This window comes from Adiantum capillus-veneris, chromosome 27 (assembly GCF_014529385.1).
Source record: "Adiantum capillus-veneris isolate H3 chromosome 27, ASM1452938v2, whole genome shotgun sequence".
NCBI lineage: Eukaryota > Viridiplantae > Streptophyta > Polypodiopsida > Polypodiales > Pteridaceae > Adiantum > Adiantum capillus-veneris.
The window spans coordinates 14,450,975-14,466,051 of record NC_140957.1 but is presented as its reverse complement, the minus strand read 5'-3'; the positions used below and the strand labels follow the sequence as shown (position 1 = coordinate 14,466,051).

The 15,077-nt window shown below is 43.2% G+C and overlaps 2 protein-coding genes across 7 annotated transcripts; both read right to left on the bottom strand.

Annotated features, from left to right (window-relative positions):
* Window positions 1-2,355: 2,355 nt before the first annotated feature.
* On the bottom strand, window positions 2,356-2,933 carry LOC147421540 (acetylornithine deacetylase-like). Its single transcript, XM_086502395.1, has 3 exons — window positions 2,801-2,933; window positions 2,665-2,698; window positions 2,356-2,591 (listed from the first exon to the last, which is right to left on the bottom strand). The coding sequence occupies exons 1-3, from the start codon at window positions 2,930-2,932 to the stop codon at window positions 2,482-2,484; spliced, it is 276 nt and encodes a 91-aa protein (XP_086358521.1). The 5' UTR covers window position 2,933; the 3' UTR covers window positions 2,356-2,481.
* LOC147421539 (acetylornithine deacetylase-like) lies at window positions 2,356-14,820 on the bottom strand. 6 transcript variants are annotated; one of them, XR_015186719.1, is made up of 10 exons: window positions 14,378-14,817; window positions 5,505-5,749; window positions 5,065-5,173; window positions 4,839-4,977; window positions 4,062-4,119; window positions 3,963-3,980; window positions 3,529-3,653; window positions 2,801-2,957; window positions 2,665-2,698; window positions 2,356-2,591 (listed from the first exon to the last, which is right to left on the bottom strand). XR_015186719.1 is itself a non-coding variant. In XM_086502390.1 (8 exons), exons 1-7 carry the CDS (start codon window positions 14,687-14,689, stop codon window positions 3,544-3,546), a joined length of 927 nt encoding a protein of 308 aa, XP_086358516.1. In that variant the 5' UTR covers window positions 14,690-14,819; the 3' UTR covers window positions 2,888-2,957; window positions 3,529-3,543. The 6 variants fall into 6 exon arrangements, 5 of the variants coding, with proteins under 5 accessions (XP_086358516.1, XP_086358518.1, XP_086358519.1 ...); XM_086502390.1 differs by lacking the exons at window positions 2,356-2,591; window positions 2,665-2,698 and having other exon boundaries at window positions 2,888-2,957; window positions 3,529-3,589; window positions 14,378-14,819; XM_086502392.1 differs by lacking the exons at window positions 2,356-2,591; window positions 2,665-2,698; window positions 2,801-2,957 and having other exon boundaries at window positions 3,933-3,980; window positions 14,378-14,818.
* Between the last annotated feature and the right edge of the window lie 257 nt (window positions 14,821-15,077).

Sequence of the window (15,077 nt, the reverse complement as noted above, 5' to 3'; positions counted from 1 at the left end):
TCTCTCTCTCTCTCTCTCTCTCTCTCTCTCTATCTTGAGCAGAAAACTCGAGTGTATGTAGCCCTTCGTCATGGCTATTTCAATAGCCAAAGACAACTTCATGCATTTGTTGGGCCTGGTGAAGTGTTGCAGGTAATTCCTAGCAGTGAGCTCTACCGATTCCTTTCATTGATTGGAATGTCTTGTGATCTTTTTCATCATTGAAGGTTATTAATATCTTGATCTCGGTTGCTTTCTGGTGCACCTTCTCATGTGTTGGAAAGATTATCTATCAAGTTGATGTCAATCTTTACGCATACCTGCATGCCTCTATTGTGTGTGATGACTATGTTGCCATCCTGGTCAATAATTTAAAATAGCTTTGAAGCTCTTTGTAGGTCAATACCACAATGCTCTCGGTAGAACTATTGATATAGCCCCACCTTGTGGTCGATCTTTTCGAGTTCGGTCTGCTAGACTTCAAGAGGTATCACCAACACTTCTTGTCTCGAGAGAGTTGTTGATGAATTGCGAAGTACTTTCAAATACTTGACGCCAATCATGTGGAGGTTGCTCTCGTCAAATTAATACGGTTCAAGACCCAAATTGGGTGAGTTTGCCCATCCTTGCTTGCTTTGTGTCGACATCCTATACAAATTCAATAGTAATCTTTTTTACATTGGAACTTTGTAGGAGGTGACTTTTGCTGTTTTTTAACAACGCATCTCATGGTTCGTGCTTATCCTTTGGGGTGCGGGCTAGCCATGCACATAGCCATTCACCGATTTTCCTTGCACATACCTCCCAAAAACTAACAGGAAACTCTAGTCAAAAATGTGTTCATGCAAAACAAATTTACATTTTCTCTGTTGAGATGAAACTTGATGTGTGGACCCTAGGGGGTATGGTGGTCATTTTTGTCCCATCAAATATCAAATTGAGGCATATATGCAAACTTGATGTGGACCCTAGGGGGTGTGGTGGTCACTTTTGTCCTATCAAATATCAAATTGAAACATATATGCAATGTTTATGGGGATAAACTACATGGATGTGTTCCTAATGGCTAGGACTTTCTGACGACACCTTTTGTACCAGTATTGGATAAGATTTGATATCCCTAAGGCTAGTTTTTTTTATGAGTGGCCCCTTTGAGACATCTGGCCTAGTTATTACAATTTTAGACATCCTACCTATGTCTTGTAGGGGTCATGGCTTTGTGACAATTCAATTTTTCAATCAACCTATCAACATCCCTATTTTGGGAGTTCAAGCAAATTTCTATCCTTTGGGAAAATACTTCGCATTTGTCCATTTGCCTTTGCAAAAATTGGAGTTTGAAGCTATGTGAGCATCCCCATTGACTATCCAACATGTGGCATGCTTGGGATATCTTTGTAGCTAGTCGTGAATCCTTCTTCAAAAACCACTAACCATAAACTACAATGGTACTGGCGACATTAAACTTGAAATAATTTAACAACACTTTTTGCAAGTTCTTCTAGAATGGTGATTTCTCCCATATACAAAACAACGAAACCATGTTGAAGTGTTTGCATCATATCTCAAAACACTTGTCAGACAAGAGACACAACAAAGACTACTATGAGTTCAATGTAAAAAAGACAACCACAAAACAAAGACTATTACTACAAGTTCAATTTAAAAAGGGAAGCCATAGAGACAGTATCAACCCAAATAACAATTAGGCATGTTCTTCTCATTCATCATTGCCCTTGTAAATTCAACAATGTGGTTGTTCATTCGCTCAAGAACACCATTTTGCTTCAGAGTATACCTCCATGAAAATTCCCTTTGAAGTCCATGCTTTCTCAAGAAAATTGCTAAATTCATTGGAGAAGTACTCTCCCTCTCCAATCTACTATGAGGCATAGCTTTTAACATCATTCCAAGCATTGAAGCATGTGCAAACAATTACTAAAAAGAGCTATCAATCTCAATTTGCACATGACTTCCCACACTTAAATGACACAAACTAAACAAGCACTTTGCAACCCTTTTTTTAACCCAAAATAAACCACAAACGATGTTGCCAAAACTTTCAATAAACAAAGTCCAAACTTAGGTGAGACGCATATTCAGTGACAGAATTGAGACCCTATAGCTCTGAAATGATAGAGAGTCCAACAATTGCACAAAATCCCAAAGACATCCATTGGCCTTTGGCCTGATGGCAGGGCAACCATCCCTGTGTAGGACGAGCAAACATATGTGTGCACCAAACACCTTATATGTCACCATGTAGAACAAATTAGAATGACAGCTTGTCCTCAAAACCTTATAAATTTACAATGATGTTTGTCAATGCTTTCAATCCCGTATGTAAGCTGAGTAGAAGGCCTGCCCATTTTAATCTCAAGAAAATTGTATATCTTGCTTTGCTAAAAGAAGTCAATCGATCCTCTTATAGAATGTACATTTACCTACTTTTGCTTTTACTTGCAATTTCTAGCTTTAATAATCGTATAGCTTGCAATCTTGCTATTTGTCCCCCTCAAGCATGGTAATCACATTGCATAAGACCTTGAACCCTAGCTGGAAATCTGACAAAAGGCAATACTCATTCTGTGCATGATATGTCGCCATAATACCTGCACAAAAAAAGCCTATATCAGCAAACACGTCTGTATATCAACAAAGATCATGAAATAATAAATGCATTACCATATCCTACGGTCTGAACATCGAATCCCTCATCCTGCATTTTAGGTTATAAAGAATTAGGCCAGCGTTCTCAAGGACCTCAACCTTGTACCCTGAAAAAATTCAAGTGAAAGAATATTCAGTGAGAACTATGAACCTGTAATTCCCGAATGAGGGGAAGAGAGCCTGTGATAGAGTAGGGCTCCACGTATCCAAGGACTTTCTTTGTCGCCTCTGAGAGTGCACGAAAGCCTGGAGAATCGAGTTTGCATGCAACTCCCGACGTCATAATGTCATCAAAATCCACATACAATCTGTGAAAGAAAAGGAATGTCAGACCTTTAAGATTATTCAGGGGCATAAATTTCTATCAGCTTTTGGCCACGCCGAAGAGAAAAATGGTACTGGAATCCTTGTGTAACGATGATGCTAATACTTGACATAATAGGCATTGAGATAAAACAGCAGGATTGGGTCCAAGTATGGAGATCATAAGAGCAAAAAGGTTGTTTTTCTAACTTGACAAAGGCAGCATTTCAGCAACATAAATTTTTCAGAAAAATGTGACAAAGGCAGCAATTCAGCAACATAATTTCTTCTTCACAATGGCGAGTATGTGCATCATATTGCAGAACCTGTTCCAACTTTTGCTCATCATTAAGGAGTGTATTGTACAACAGAAAATGCTTTTGTGAATGACAAGGATAAGATGAAAGTGAGCTTCTGAGGAGTCAATTTCCATTCTTCATGCTATAATGCTTGCACAACTTGCCAAAAAGACAAGTAAGGCAAAAGCCAAAGCAAGCAAAGAACCAGCAGTAAAATTGTCCCAAACATGAGAGTAAAAATTCATGCAGCAAATGTGTGGCAAAATAGCTAGTTTACCTTCCTCTAAGACCTTCATCTGGCAAAGTGTACTTGGAAACAGGTCCTCTGCTTTCTAGATCTGTGATATTTTTGTTGAGATCATCCACATACTCTTGAATCTTTTTTACCACATCCAATATAAGCTGATGAACAGCAGGAGAGATGTGAAGTTCTTCACATAAGACACATAAACAAGTGTTCAAGAACATCAATGCGGAGGATAATCACCCATAAACCCATCAGGTTGGCAGGAACAAAATGCATAGAAAACCGTGGAAGAAAATATGTGGGCATGCATACGTGTTTGTATGGAGCACACAATTGACTCACTTGAAAAATCAGCTTATATTTAAAGTAATTGATAATAGATACTTGAACCCATGATAGAAGAGAAAAAAGAATAGCAGACTTCACATTTTCACCTGAATATATGAAATATCTCACTCACTTACTCATAGAATGGTGTTAGCCTGAAAAGTCCAACCACACAAAATCAGCCATTGATGACCACAACATTGAAAAACACGGAATGCGCAGAAGGGAAAACTCACCGCACATCGCCTGTTATAGTGCATTCTCCTGGAATTTGATTTACACCGCCTCCAGGATCTAAGATTAAGAAGACAGAAAAGGTGCAGTAAATTCATGAGCTAATCATGGTTCTTGAACATATCCACTACCAAAAAACCAAAAAAAAAACCCAGAAAATACACAACTTTAACAGCGGCGTAGTGACAAGGAACAGTGGGAAGAGGGGGTTGAAACACCAGAATGCTATTCTGGCTGGAATGTTCGGAACAGCATGGATGTTCCGTCTGACACCTTGTGACAAGGGGACTGCAGAACAGGAACAGGCCGTCTAAAATGGCCACTGCCAAAACGGAACACATGTTGAGGCTCTCTTGCCCTGAGGTGCTCCCCTATTTTGACCTTTGTAATTTATCTGTATTTTCAAGCATCTTTCCCTTCAACCAGATTCCACATCCTTATTCAGAAAAAGCATAGCATCACGTGTAAAGAGCCCCCTCCCACGCCCCCCTCCCCATCCCTCCTTCTGATTCTCTCCTTCCATTCGCATCCTTATTCCCTTTCCACACTTCATGCAACTATGCACAGAAGCATCAGACATTCGGTCAGGGGACATTCACAACTCCTCTACGTCACTAGGTAACAAATATGAGCTTTGCTAGAAGATCAATATATCGCTTAATATGTCCTGTGTCTCATCAAAAGCCACCTGATGGAATGAACAAATAGAGAGGACAAGTGTGTTGACATCAAAAGTGCAGGCTCTTCAGAGAACTTAACATATTCAGATTTTACCGTACATGTCACTTGGGTGGGTTTCATTGTTGAAGGTGTTGCAAAACCATAAACAGACTCCTGTGGATGTGGTGGAAAGTCGCGATAGAAGCGCAACTGGATTTCCTTAAGAGCATCCATACAAAGCTCTAAAGAATTTATTGCCTGAAATTCCAGGCAAAACCAGTACTAGTCAAATATTTTCCACAAAAAAATAGTTACATATGACCACTTTCAAGTGCAGCTGAGAACCTTGTGAGGAAGACCACTATGAAAGAGCTTTCCAGTAGCACGAAGTTTCCAGACAATCATCCCCCCCGTCCCTATGCACGGCTGCTTGTCTGCTACATCTATCCAGAACCTCTTACACCAAATACAAACCAAATTCAGCATCCTCAGCCATTACATGGGTAACAAGCTATGAGTAACTTTGAACTTTTCATCGACTCAAAACAAGAGGAGAGAAAAGAGAAACATGAAGGAAAAGCCTAAGAGAAAAGGCATCTAAATTCAGTAGCTCGTGCTTCACTGTCATAATCATCTTTAGAAGAAAGGATCGACAATCAAATTGAGAAATCTAAGTTTGACCTCATAATCAAGGAGAATAATACTGAGATAATAAACAGTACAATATATGAATGTTTTGCTGAGAAAGCCAAAAAAAAAACCAGAAAAACTCTACCGATACTTACAAAGGACCATTCTTTAGACCATCTAGAAGCCCATCCTTCACGAGTGCGTCAATACCAACACCAAGAACTGAGGAGTTCTCTTCATTTGCAATAAAGACAGCTACAACTGATGACTTCAACTTTGGTTTTTTTTCAGCCAATTGTCTCATTAAATCAGTAACTAGGGCTACGTGACCCAAACAATCAGTTGTTCCTCGGCCTCGTAGCTTATCACCATCAATGCTCAAAGCAAATGGATCAAATTCCTGCAAAACTCACTCACTCACTCACACTCTCTCTCTCTCTCTCTCTCTCTCTCTTTTCTAAGCGGTTGCTCTGCCTTTGCGGACATATTATCCAAGACAGACCCCTCCCCTACAACTCTCGGAACATACCTCACCCTCATACTTGAGCATCAAAAGAGACTCATAGGAACACAAAAAGAGAATAACACACACCACACCATACACCCCCGTGAGGGGAGACTATGTATCACTTTGAGGTCCCATGGGTCATTTCTGGCCCCCCGCGGACGTTAATACCAAATCAAATCAAATCAAATCTCTCTCTCTCTCTCTCTCTCTCTCTCTCTCTCTCTCTCTCTCTCTCTCTCTCTCTCTCTCTCTCTCTCTCTCTCTCTATTACGACACCCTGAGTGTCGATCAGGATAGGCTTCATGCTACTGCTATATTATATCATGGTGACACTTATCCACTCTTTGTACCTTTATGGCATGATACTATTGCTCAGCCTACCAGCCACCCATAGGAGTCGGTAGCACTCCTATCAGTTCTTTGTTTGTAGTTTTCTTTGTTTGTACCCAGACTTGGTACTAGACGCATCATTGTAATCAGTTGGTCTCATAGGTCATTTTGGCCTTTTGTAGACGTTAATATATCATTTCATTTTCTCTCTCTCTCTCTCTCTCTCTCTCTCTCTCTCTCTCTCTCTCTCTCTTCATCAGACAGGACTTGATTCAGCTGGATACGAAGAGGACATGGATACAACCTACACATGAACTAGGTACGAAGATGACTTTCTATAGAGAGCATCTTCTCCAACTCACAGAGGATGGTTTTGTGATCAGACCAGGATACATTGACACTCATCTATCCCACGGGATCCGACGTGCTATTGGTCAGATACGCACATCCTCACATCATCTAGAGATCGAGACAGGCAGATTTAGAGTACCGGCTGAGTCCAAGATTTGTCAGGTGTGCTAGATAGAGCCAAAGACAGAGCTACATTACATATGCCACTGCCCAGTATACTATGAGATACGAGGCCGCTTTCACTGTCTATTCAGAGGGGGTTTTTAAGCCACTTTCTAGAGTCATGAGATACCAGGATCAGAGATGCCTCGGATTATACTTACTGGAGATTCGCAAACACAGAGAGGACCTCTTGAAGAGGGGCACAATGAGAGAGATCCAGCAATAGCGGAAGATTACAGATTTCTTTCAGTCACAGAGGCACCAGAGACATACTGCTTGATCAGGTGATAGATTTGGGGCAGTCCCATCGCCCACCGATGAGGGGGCCCTCCGACATCGCCGCAGACTGTGACAGAGGATCCATACCATACTGGCTGGACATAGGAGCCGTCCCGACAGAGTGTCTACCTTGGAGGACATTGAATCTCTATAGCCTTTTGGATCCTGATGTATATGTATATGATGCCTCGACTGTCAGAGAGCTCCATTGTATTAGCTCACCCCTTTGTATTCCCCTTGTATCAGCTTTCACTCCACCCCTACCCACTATTTTCTTTTCAGCTCTTTGTACTTTTTGTACCCAGACCTGGTATTAGATTCACCACATGTAACCTTTTGGTCTCATAGGTCATTTTGGCCTCTTGAAGACGTTAATATTACATTTCATTTCATTTCACACTCTCTCTCTCTCTCTCTCTCTCTCTCTCTCTCTCTCTCTCTCTCTCTCTCTCTCTCTCTCTCTCTCCAGACACACGGAGAGTCTCTTGAGGAGATTAGACAGTGGGAGACATTCACAAAGGGATCACTAACTTCTTTAGAGCAGAGACCCGGCAATCAAATGAGCAAACTTTGCGGCAGACTTCAGAGTCCACCTATACCAGAGGTATATTGAGTGATAGAGCCATTGAGCTTGGGAGCCTACATCTACGAGGGCCACCACGGCATGGATTGAGGCTCCATAAGAGGATCAAGACTATTCTAGCACAACTTGGGAGATCTCTAGTACGACTACTCACAGAGGCAGACATTGACGATGCTCTTTAGCAACCGATGCAATACATCCTCAGACATTAATGTTCATTTTAGCTTTTATTTTACTTCATTTTATTTTGTACCCAGACATTGTATTAGATCCACCACAATTGTATCAATTTGGTTTCATATGTCATTTTGGCCTTTTGAAGACGTCTAATATATTATTTCATTTCATTTCATTTCTCTCTCTCTTTGGCAAAAGAAGTGGGACTTGGTACCTTACGTAATCAAAATTACAAGCCTGCAGGCATTACATCAGCTCGTAGACAAACAAGGATAACGGATCTGATAGTGAAAAAACCCCTCAGATATTCAATGATTACAAACCATAGGGGAAAAACTACCAGTGATGCAAAGTTACAAAAGATAGGTGATACAGTAAAAGCTAGGAGCAGGGGAGTGTGGGACAAAAGTAGTAAAGAGTTGAAGTGGAAACAGGCCACCCGACGGCGAAAGGAGGCCCAAAACTCCATCAAAGAATCTCCGATAGCCAACTCAAGATCTCCAAGGCCGTATACAACGGTGCATCCCAACAGAAGAAACATCACCACCGCAAGAAGACTCTGTCACAAAATGATGACGTGGCATGACCAGATGGATAAAAGACTATTGTTTAAGTTGTTCCCAACTTATGGGGTCCCGTCCGATGGGGCCCAAGGGACACATAAATAAATGAAGAAGAGAGAAGGCCCAAAATCGAGTGAGGCTGCTGCCGTGGCCGATTTTCGTAAATTGCATTGATTGGTTGACGTGGCAGGCTATACGAAAATTAGGCGTTTTGTTGTAACAGACTTGGACACCCCAAGTAGGAAATCTGGCACGACACGCGCGAGAATCAGTTCAAAACACTTCACACAATGCAATAAAGTCGACACTGCCTGCCGTAGTTCCGTGCCCAAAGTATTGGCCACAAAATCTGGCGCCCCTTTTAGTATTTATTTTTATATCAATGCTTGAGCAAAATACAAAGTCCGAGGGTCCTCTCTGCTAAGTGCTCTCCGGCAAAAACTGAGAGAAAGAGAGGCCCTATCTACATATTTATAGGCCCAAGGCCTTCTCAAAAGCAGTACATGAAAAGCTTCAAACCCAAAAGAATGTAATCCAAAAGTTGGCACTCCCAAAAACTGCAGCGCAGCCAGCGTGAAATCCGCCACAAATCGCGGTGTCCGTGCAGCCTGCCACGTCAGCAACCAATGCGTCTGTACGGCCAGCCACATCAGCCAGCCACGCGATTTGTGTTCTTTTATGAGCTCTAGTGTCCCTTGGGCCCTATCGAAAAGGGACCCATAAGTTGGAATGACTTATAAAATAAGGGGTGTCCGTGTGCTTAAGCCACGTCACCACTTTGTGACATACCCCCTTCTTCAAAGAATTGTAACCGCCCTCGATTACACCTGCAAAAACAGACATAAGCCATAAACCAGTTCAGTAGACACTGACTCTCAATACCGACGCAATAGACGACTCAAATCCAACACTCGCATAAAGACATCCAAATCACATTCAAATCAAATCACATAAAATCAATCAAGATCTAGGACCATGATCTCTCGGCAACATGTTTAGCAATCGAATCTAGATCCACACTGGACCTCACTGATGTCGGATTAACTAAATCTTATTGCGGTCATGTTCATAGAATCTCAAGACCGAAATGTTGCAGTCATTTCGTCTTTCAAACCTACACTCAAACACAATCATATGAGAGAGCACACATAAATCGGATTCATTTTCGGGAATTCCCATGTCAAAGTACTTCATTCATAAAGTCATATAGTAGAATACTGTCAACACATCAGTATCCTTGAAATATGAAGAGAAATCGATGACTTTATTCCATCTGGGTAATCTGTGACAAAGGAGCGAAGTAACTCCCCTCTTGTGCACTCTCGTCTACACCAGATTCAATCCTGCTAATCTGCGGGATCTCTAGGAAAAGCTAGACCAAAAGCCTCAAGGTAAAGTTCCAATGTCTGAGGAGTATCTCCTAGGTCGTCCTCCATCCACTTCGCATCCAATGCCGAATAGTTCTTGAATTTCACTGAGAATCGCAGTATCACTTTACCTTTCACTTTCCTTTCCTTGTGAGCCGGTATCCGTTCCGGAACAAGTATCTCCTCGCTCTCTTCCACTTCAGGTTGCTCCTCAGACTCCCTGTCGGCTGGCACCTCACCCTTGAAAGGTTTGGAGTAACTCCCCTCTTGTGCAGTCCTGTATGCACCAGATTCAACCTTGCTGATCTGCGGAATCTCTAGGAAAACCTAGACTAAAAGCCTCAAGGTAAAGTTCCAATGTCTAAGGAGTATCTGCTAGGTCCTCCTCCATCCACTTCGCATCCAATGCCGGATAGTTCTTGAATTTCACTAAGAACAGCCGTATCACTTTACCTTTCACTTAAATAAGGGGTGTCCAGGTGCTCATGCCACGTCACCACTTTGTGACATATCCCCTTCTTCAAAGAATTGTAACCGCCCACGATTACATCTGCAAAAATAGACATAAGCCATAAACCAGTTCAGTAGACACTGACTCTAAGTACCGACACAATAGACGACACAAATCCAACACTCGCACAAAGACGACAGTCACTGAATATCCACATCACATTCAAATCAAATCACATAAAATCAATCAAGATCTAGGACCATGATCTCTTGGTAACATGTTCCGCAATCACATCTAGATCCACACTGGACCTCACTGATGTCGGATTAACTAAATCTTATTGCGGTCATGTTCATAGAATCTCAAGACCGAAATGCTACAGTCATTTCGTCTTTCAAACCTGCACTCAAACACGATCATATGAGAGAGCACACATAAATCGAATTCATTTTCGGGAATTTCCATGTCAAAGTACTTCATTCATAAAGTCATATAGTAGAATACTGCAACACATCAGTATCCCTAAAATCCAAAGAGAAATCGATGACTTTATTCCATCTAGGTAATCTGTGACAAAGGAGCAGAGTAACTCCCCTCTTGTGCACTTCCATCTGCACCAGATTCAACCCTGCTAATCTGCGGGATCTCTCGGAAAAGCTAGACCGAAAGCCTCAAGGTAAAGTTCCAATGTCTGAAGAGTATCTACTAGATCCTCCTCCATCCACTTCGCATCCAATGCCGGATAGTTCTTGAATTTCACTAAGAATCGCAGTATCACTTTACCTTTCACTTTCCTTTCCTTGTGAGCTGGTATTTGTTCCGGAACAAGTATCTCCTCGCTCTCTTCCACTTCAGGTTGCTTTTCAGACTCCCTGTCGGCTGGCACCTCACCCTTGAAAGGTTTGGAGTAACTCCCCTCTTGTGCAGTCCTGTTTGCACCAAATTCAACCCTGCTGATCTGTGGAAGCTCTAGGAAAAGCTAGACCAAAAGCCTCAAGGTAAAGTTCCAATGTTTGAGGAGTATCTGCTAGTTCCTCCTCCATCCACTTCGCATCCAATGCCGGATGGTTCTTGAATTTCACTAAGAACAGCCATATCACTTTACCTTTCACTTTCCTTTCCTTGTGAGCCGGTATCTGTTCTGGAACAAGTATCTCCTCGCTCTCTTCCACTTCAGGTTGCTCCTTAGGCTCCCTTTCGACTGGCACCTCACCCTTGAAAGGTTTCAAGGGACTCACATGAAAAGCATTGTGAATCTTCCGTATCTGGCAACTTCAGTCCGAAGGATACATCACTTATCTTCTCTTGAATCTGGAAAGGGCCATAATATCACATACTTAGCTTTGGAAAAAGCCGCTCCTTCCCCTTTCTTTTTCTCAGGCGTGCCTTCTCAAATCTTAAGAGCACCCAATCATCTTCCTTCAACTGCAAGTCATGTCGATGTTTATCAACTGCCTTCTTATGCCGTGCTTGAGGAGCTAAAATACTTACTTGCGCTGCAACTGACATTGGTATCAGAGCTCTGTGTGTGCTTCGGCCTCGCAAACTCAAGGGAAGAACCCGAGCAAAACCAAGGACCCAAAGAACCTCTCCCAATTTTTTTTCCTCAAAGAAGTTTCGTGTCCCAATCCCGGACTTTTTAGCCACTTCCACTCTTAGTCTATCGCATATCGGGCGCGCTCACGTCTTCATCGCTATGTCTTTGAACGAAGAATCGAAGATTGACATCCGATACATGAAAACCCAGACCTTGAGTATCAAGATCTACTTGCCTTGTATGCGGATATAGAAGGAGTTGAAGGAAGGATCCCTAACCCTTTTCTGCATTTGCATTCGCATATAGCGTGCATCTACTTCCGCCGACATGGAACCATATTAGAAATACCTCCAAGCACCCTTACCTTTCAGCTTCACCCGCAATGTTTTCACAACAGGACTATTCGAGTGGTAGTACTTGCTCGCAAGGCAGAGTCAACACCAAGGCTAGTGTTCTGCGACAATAGTAAGGCTACCTAGCAACTCGTATGGTTGGTTGTTACATCGCACCAGTACCTACATCCGTAGTATCCACAAATTGGAGGAGTTTTCATCGATTTATGCATCCACAAGCATCAGAAGTATAGATAGAAGTTCGGCAATTGTGCCTCACCTTTAACAGGGGTATGTCACGTGCGCACCGCACTTGCGCCACGCGGACAAGCTTCTATTACCGTCTAGCGTCAGTCTTAGCGTAGGACCTAACCTCGCACCTCTGTGAGCCTCTAGCAAGACGTGCATGTCCAGGCAGGTCATATTTACATACCCTCACTTGCACAGTTAAGTCACTTAAGCATATAGGCACATGAACAATCACTTAAGTCATTTATTAATAAGTGACTTTGACATAATATTTATTAAAAGTAGGTAGGGCAAATGGCTAAAAGACCTATAAAAGTAGCCCTTTGGGCGCTATAGAAGGCAGAAGAGGCGGAAGACGAAGTAGTATCGACAACACCCTCTTCTCAGCAGTACCCAACAACCATCAGCGTTTTAACTTTTTAGTCAGCCTTGGCATTTTCCCTCAGCTTCTCCCACCAGCACTTTTCAGCCCTAAGCACCTTGAATTCAACGACCAGCGCTTACGGATCAGCAGCGTTTTCAGATCAGCCAGCAGGCCAGCATTTTTAGTTTTTCAGAAATCGCCATCCTCAGCGATAGCTGATCAACCCACAGCCTTGTCGTCGCCGTCGTCGTTGAAATATCAAGCATCTCCAGCAGTACCCATTAGTACCTCAGCAGCACCACAACACAGGTACCCCTCATCGTCGTCGTCGTCGTCATCGACGCAGTACCCCAGCATCTAGCACCCCTTGCGTCTTAGCTTGGCTCCTGGCTCACTCAGCGTAGGGATCTTCAAGACCTCCGTGTCCTTAGCACCCAAGTACCTTCAGTACCCAAAGTACCCCGCAATACCAAGTGCCAAGTACCCACAGTACCCAGCACTTAGCCTCTCAAGTACCAAGCACCCATCGCAATATCCCTCAGCAGCTATCACAATACCCATTAGCCCTTCAACAATATTTGGCAACAGAGCAAGGGGGCCCTTGAGGGTGGTTGGGACTCAACATGCGGTGTAGTCTCTCCTTTCTCTCCCACTGCGTCTCTCTCTTTCATCGTGTTCGATTCGATTTCTCTTTTCAAGTGAAGTAAAAGTAACCTTGTGTTTGTGCGGAGTACTAGATCCGAGCTAAAATACTTAAGGTATTTCAGATCAGCCCCACAAGAGGCACCCTCCCTTGGGTGCCCGCATGCAGACGAAGCCAATGGGCAGCAGCAAAGAAGGGCAGCCCTAGCACTTTTGGGCAGCCTCCCAGATCTGCATTTTTGGGCAGCCAGCACAGCTTGTTCTCTTTTCACTCGGAGAAGCGGTACCAGATCTAATGATCCTCAGGGCACATCTTCCCTTTGCCAAGAGGTGGTCTAGGTCTGCTATTCACCATGCTTGCTCGGTTGGTCCTAGTTGTTGCCAAAGGCCTCGTGTGCAGAAGCAGTTGGCAGTGTCAATAGCAGTTTTGTAAAGAAGCTTTCCATCAACAACGCATTCCCGCAAAAAAAACATGATGGAAAGCATTCACCATCAACCACTGTAAACAGAGCTTGCGCCAAAAATCCGGGAGAGAGGAATTTAAGGTGTGCATTCTCTTACAAGGTTGCACCTGACCTACAGATCTCTAGACAACTCTGGATTATTTAGAGGCTCCCTTGCTGCTCATCTTGTTGCCATATTCTCCCCTTCAGTGCATCATCTTGCAGCATGAGACCTGCCGTATGCAGTTCTCGCAGCCAGCTTTCAGCCATTGGATCCTTCCTCATTAATATACATATATGCAAATACACATAAACTTAAAAACATACGTACATGCAAACACGCATGTATATATAAACACAATCTAAAAGTGCATAATCCTACATACGCATGCAGCTAGATAGAAATTAATGAAAATATGTGCATGGCTCAATGTATCTGTATGTGGCTCGATAAATTCGGATGGATGTGTACCCAAATATCTTAAAAGCAACCCAATCGATACAAGTTTCTGACTGATGTCTGAATAATCTCAAAGGCTTGGGTCATGCTAAGATGTTTAACCATAATCTAAGCACGCTTTTTGTAGCACGTCTTGGCAAGCATCTTGCCTTCGTATTTTGCATGTGCACATCGGCAATCTTCACATGCACAAAGAGAAGGGGAAATCAAAAGCAAAGATTGCAACGCACCCAGTCTTGAGGATTGGCTGTGACAACATCCATGTGGCAACCCACAAAAGACAGTATCTTGCCAGGCTCGGTACCAGGGTACTCGATGATGAGATTTCCACGACCTGCAACATAGCTTACGTGGTTCAAAATAAGAGGACCACCGGCTTCTGTGCTCAAGGGCTGCAGCACCTTCAAGACGTGGCGCGCTGCGCAATCCTCTCTAGGCTTGAGCTCTGGGGGATTGTTTTGTAGATTCTGGGCCTCGCCCACTAACTTTGCAAGCAACTCCACAAACTTCTGTGTGCAGAGCTCCATGCCAGCCACCTCCATTTCCACTCCCTCTCTTCTGTTGGATTATGGCTGTCTAGCTGATGTGGCAAAAACTAATTCGCTTAACGAAGCCCTCCTGTGCGGGCATGCTCAAATGGGATCGATGGCTAAGGTGATCTGGCTGTCGGATGCGCATTTGGTAAATTCGGGGCGTTTAGTAAGTTCGGGAAGAAAAGTAAATTCGGGCAGGCTTGTAAATTCAGGTCGATCCGCACCCCATGTCTCGAACCCCCGACCTTCCCACCACGAGCCATGTGCACTGACCACTACACCCTCATGCGTACATTGAAATATAGGCGATTCGAGTATGTCATATTGTAAATGTGGGCTGATTAGTAAATTCGGGGCAAATTTATAAATTCGGGGCTACTTCAGATATGACGGTCCA

Excerpts from the sequence above, each read along its gene's own strand:
- LOC147421540 (XM_086502395.1), bottom strand. The coding sequence starts at position 2,932 with ATGACGTCGGGAGTTGCATGCAAACTCGATTCTCCAGGCTTTCGTGCA. Across the intron at positions 2,699-2,800 it reads CCCTCATTCGGGAATTACAG|GATGAGGGATTCGATGTTCA; the intron begins GTTCATAGTTCT and ends CCTAAAATGCAG. Across the intron at positions 2,592-2,664 it reads TGTTCAGACCGTAGGATATG|GTATTATGGCGACATATCAT; the intron begins GTAATGCATTTA and ends TTTTTTGTGCAG.
- LOC147421539 (XM_086502390.1), bottom strand. The coding sequence starts at position 14,689 with ATGGAGGTGGCTGGCATGGAGCTCTGCACACAGAAGTTTGTGGAGTTG. Across the intron at positions 5,174-5,504 it reads GGTCTAAAGAATGGTCCTTT|GTTCTGGATAGATGTAGCAG; the intron begins GTAAGTATCGGT and ends TTGGTGTAAGAG. Across the intron at positions 4,120-4,838 it reads GAAACCCACCCAAGTGACAT|ATCCTGGAGGCGGTGTAAAT; the intron begins GTACGGTAAAAT and ends TCTTAATCTTAG.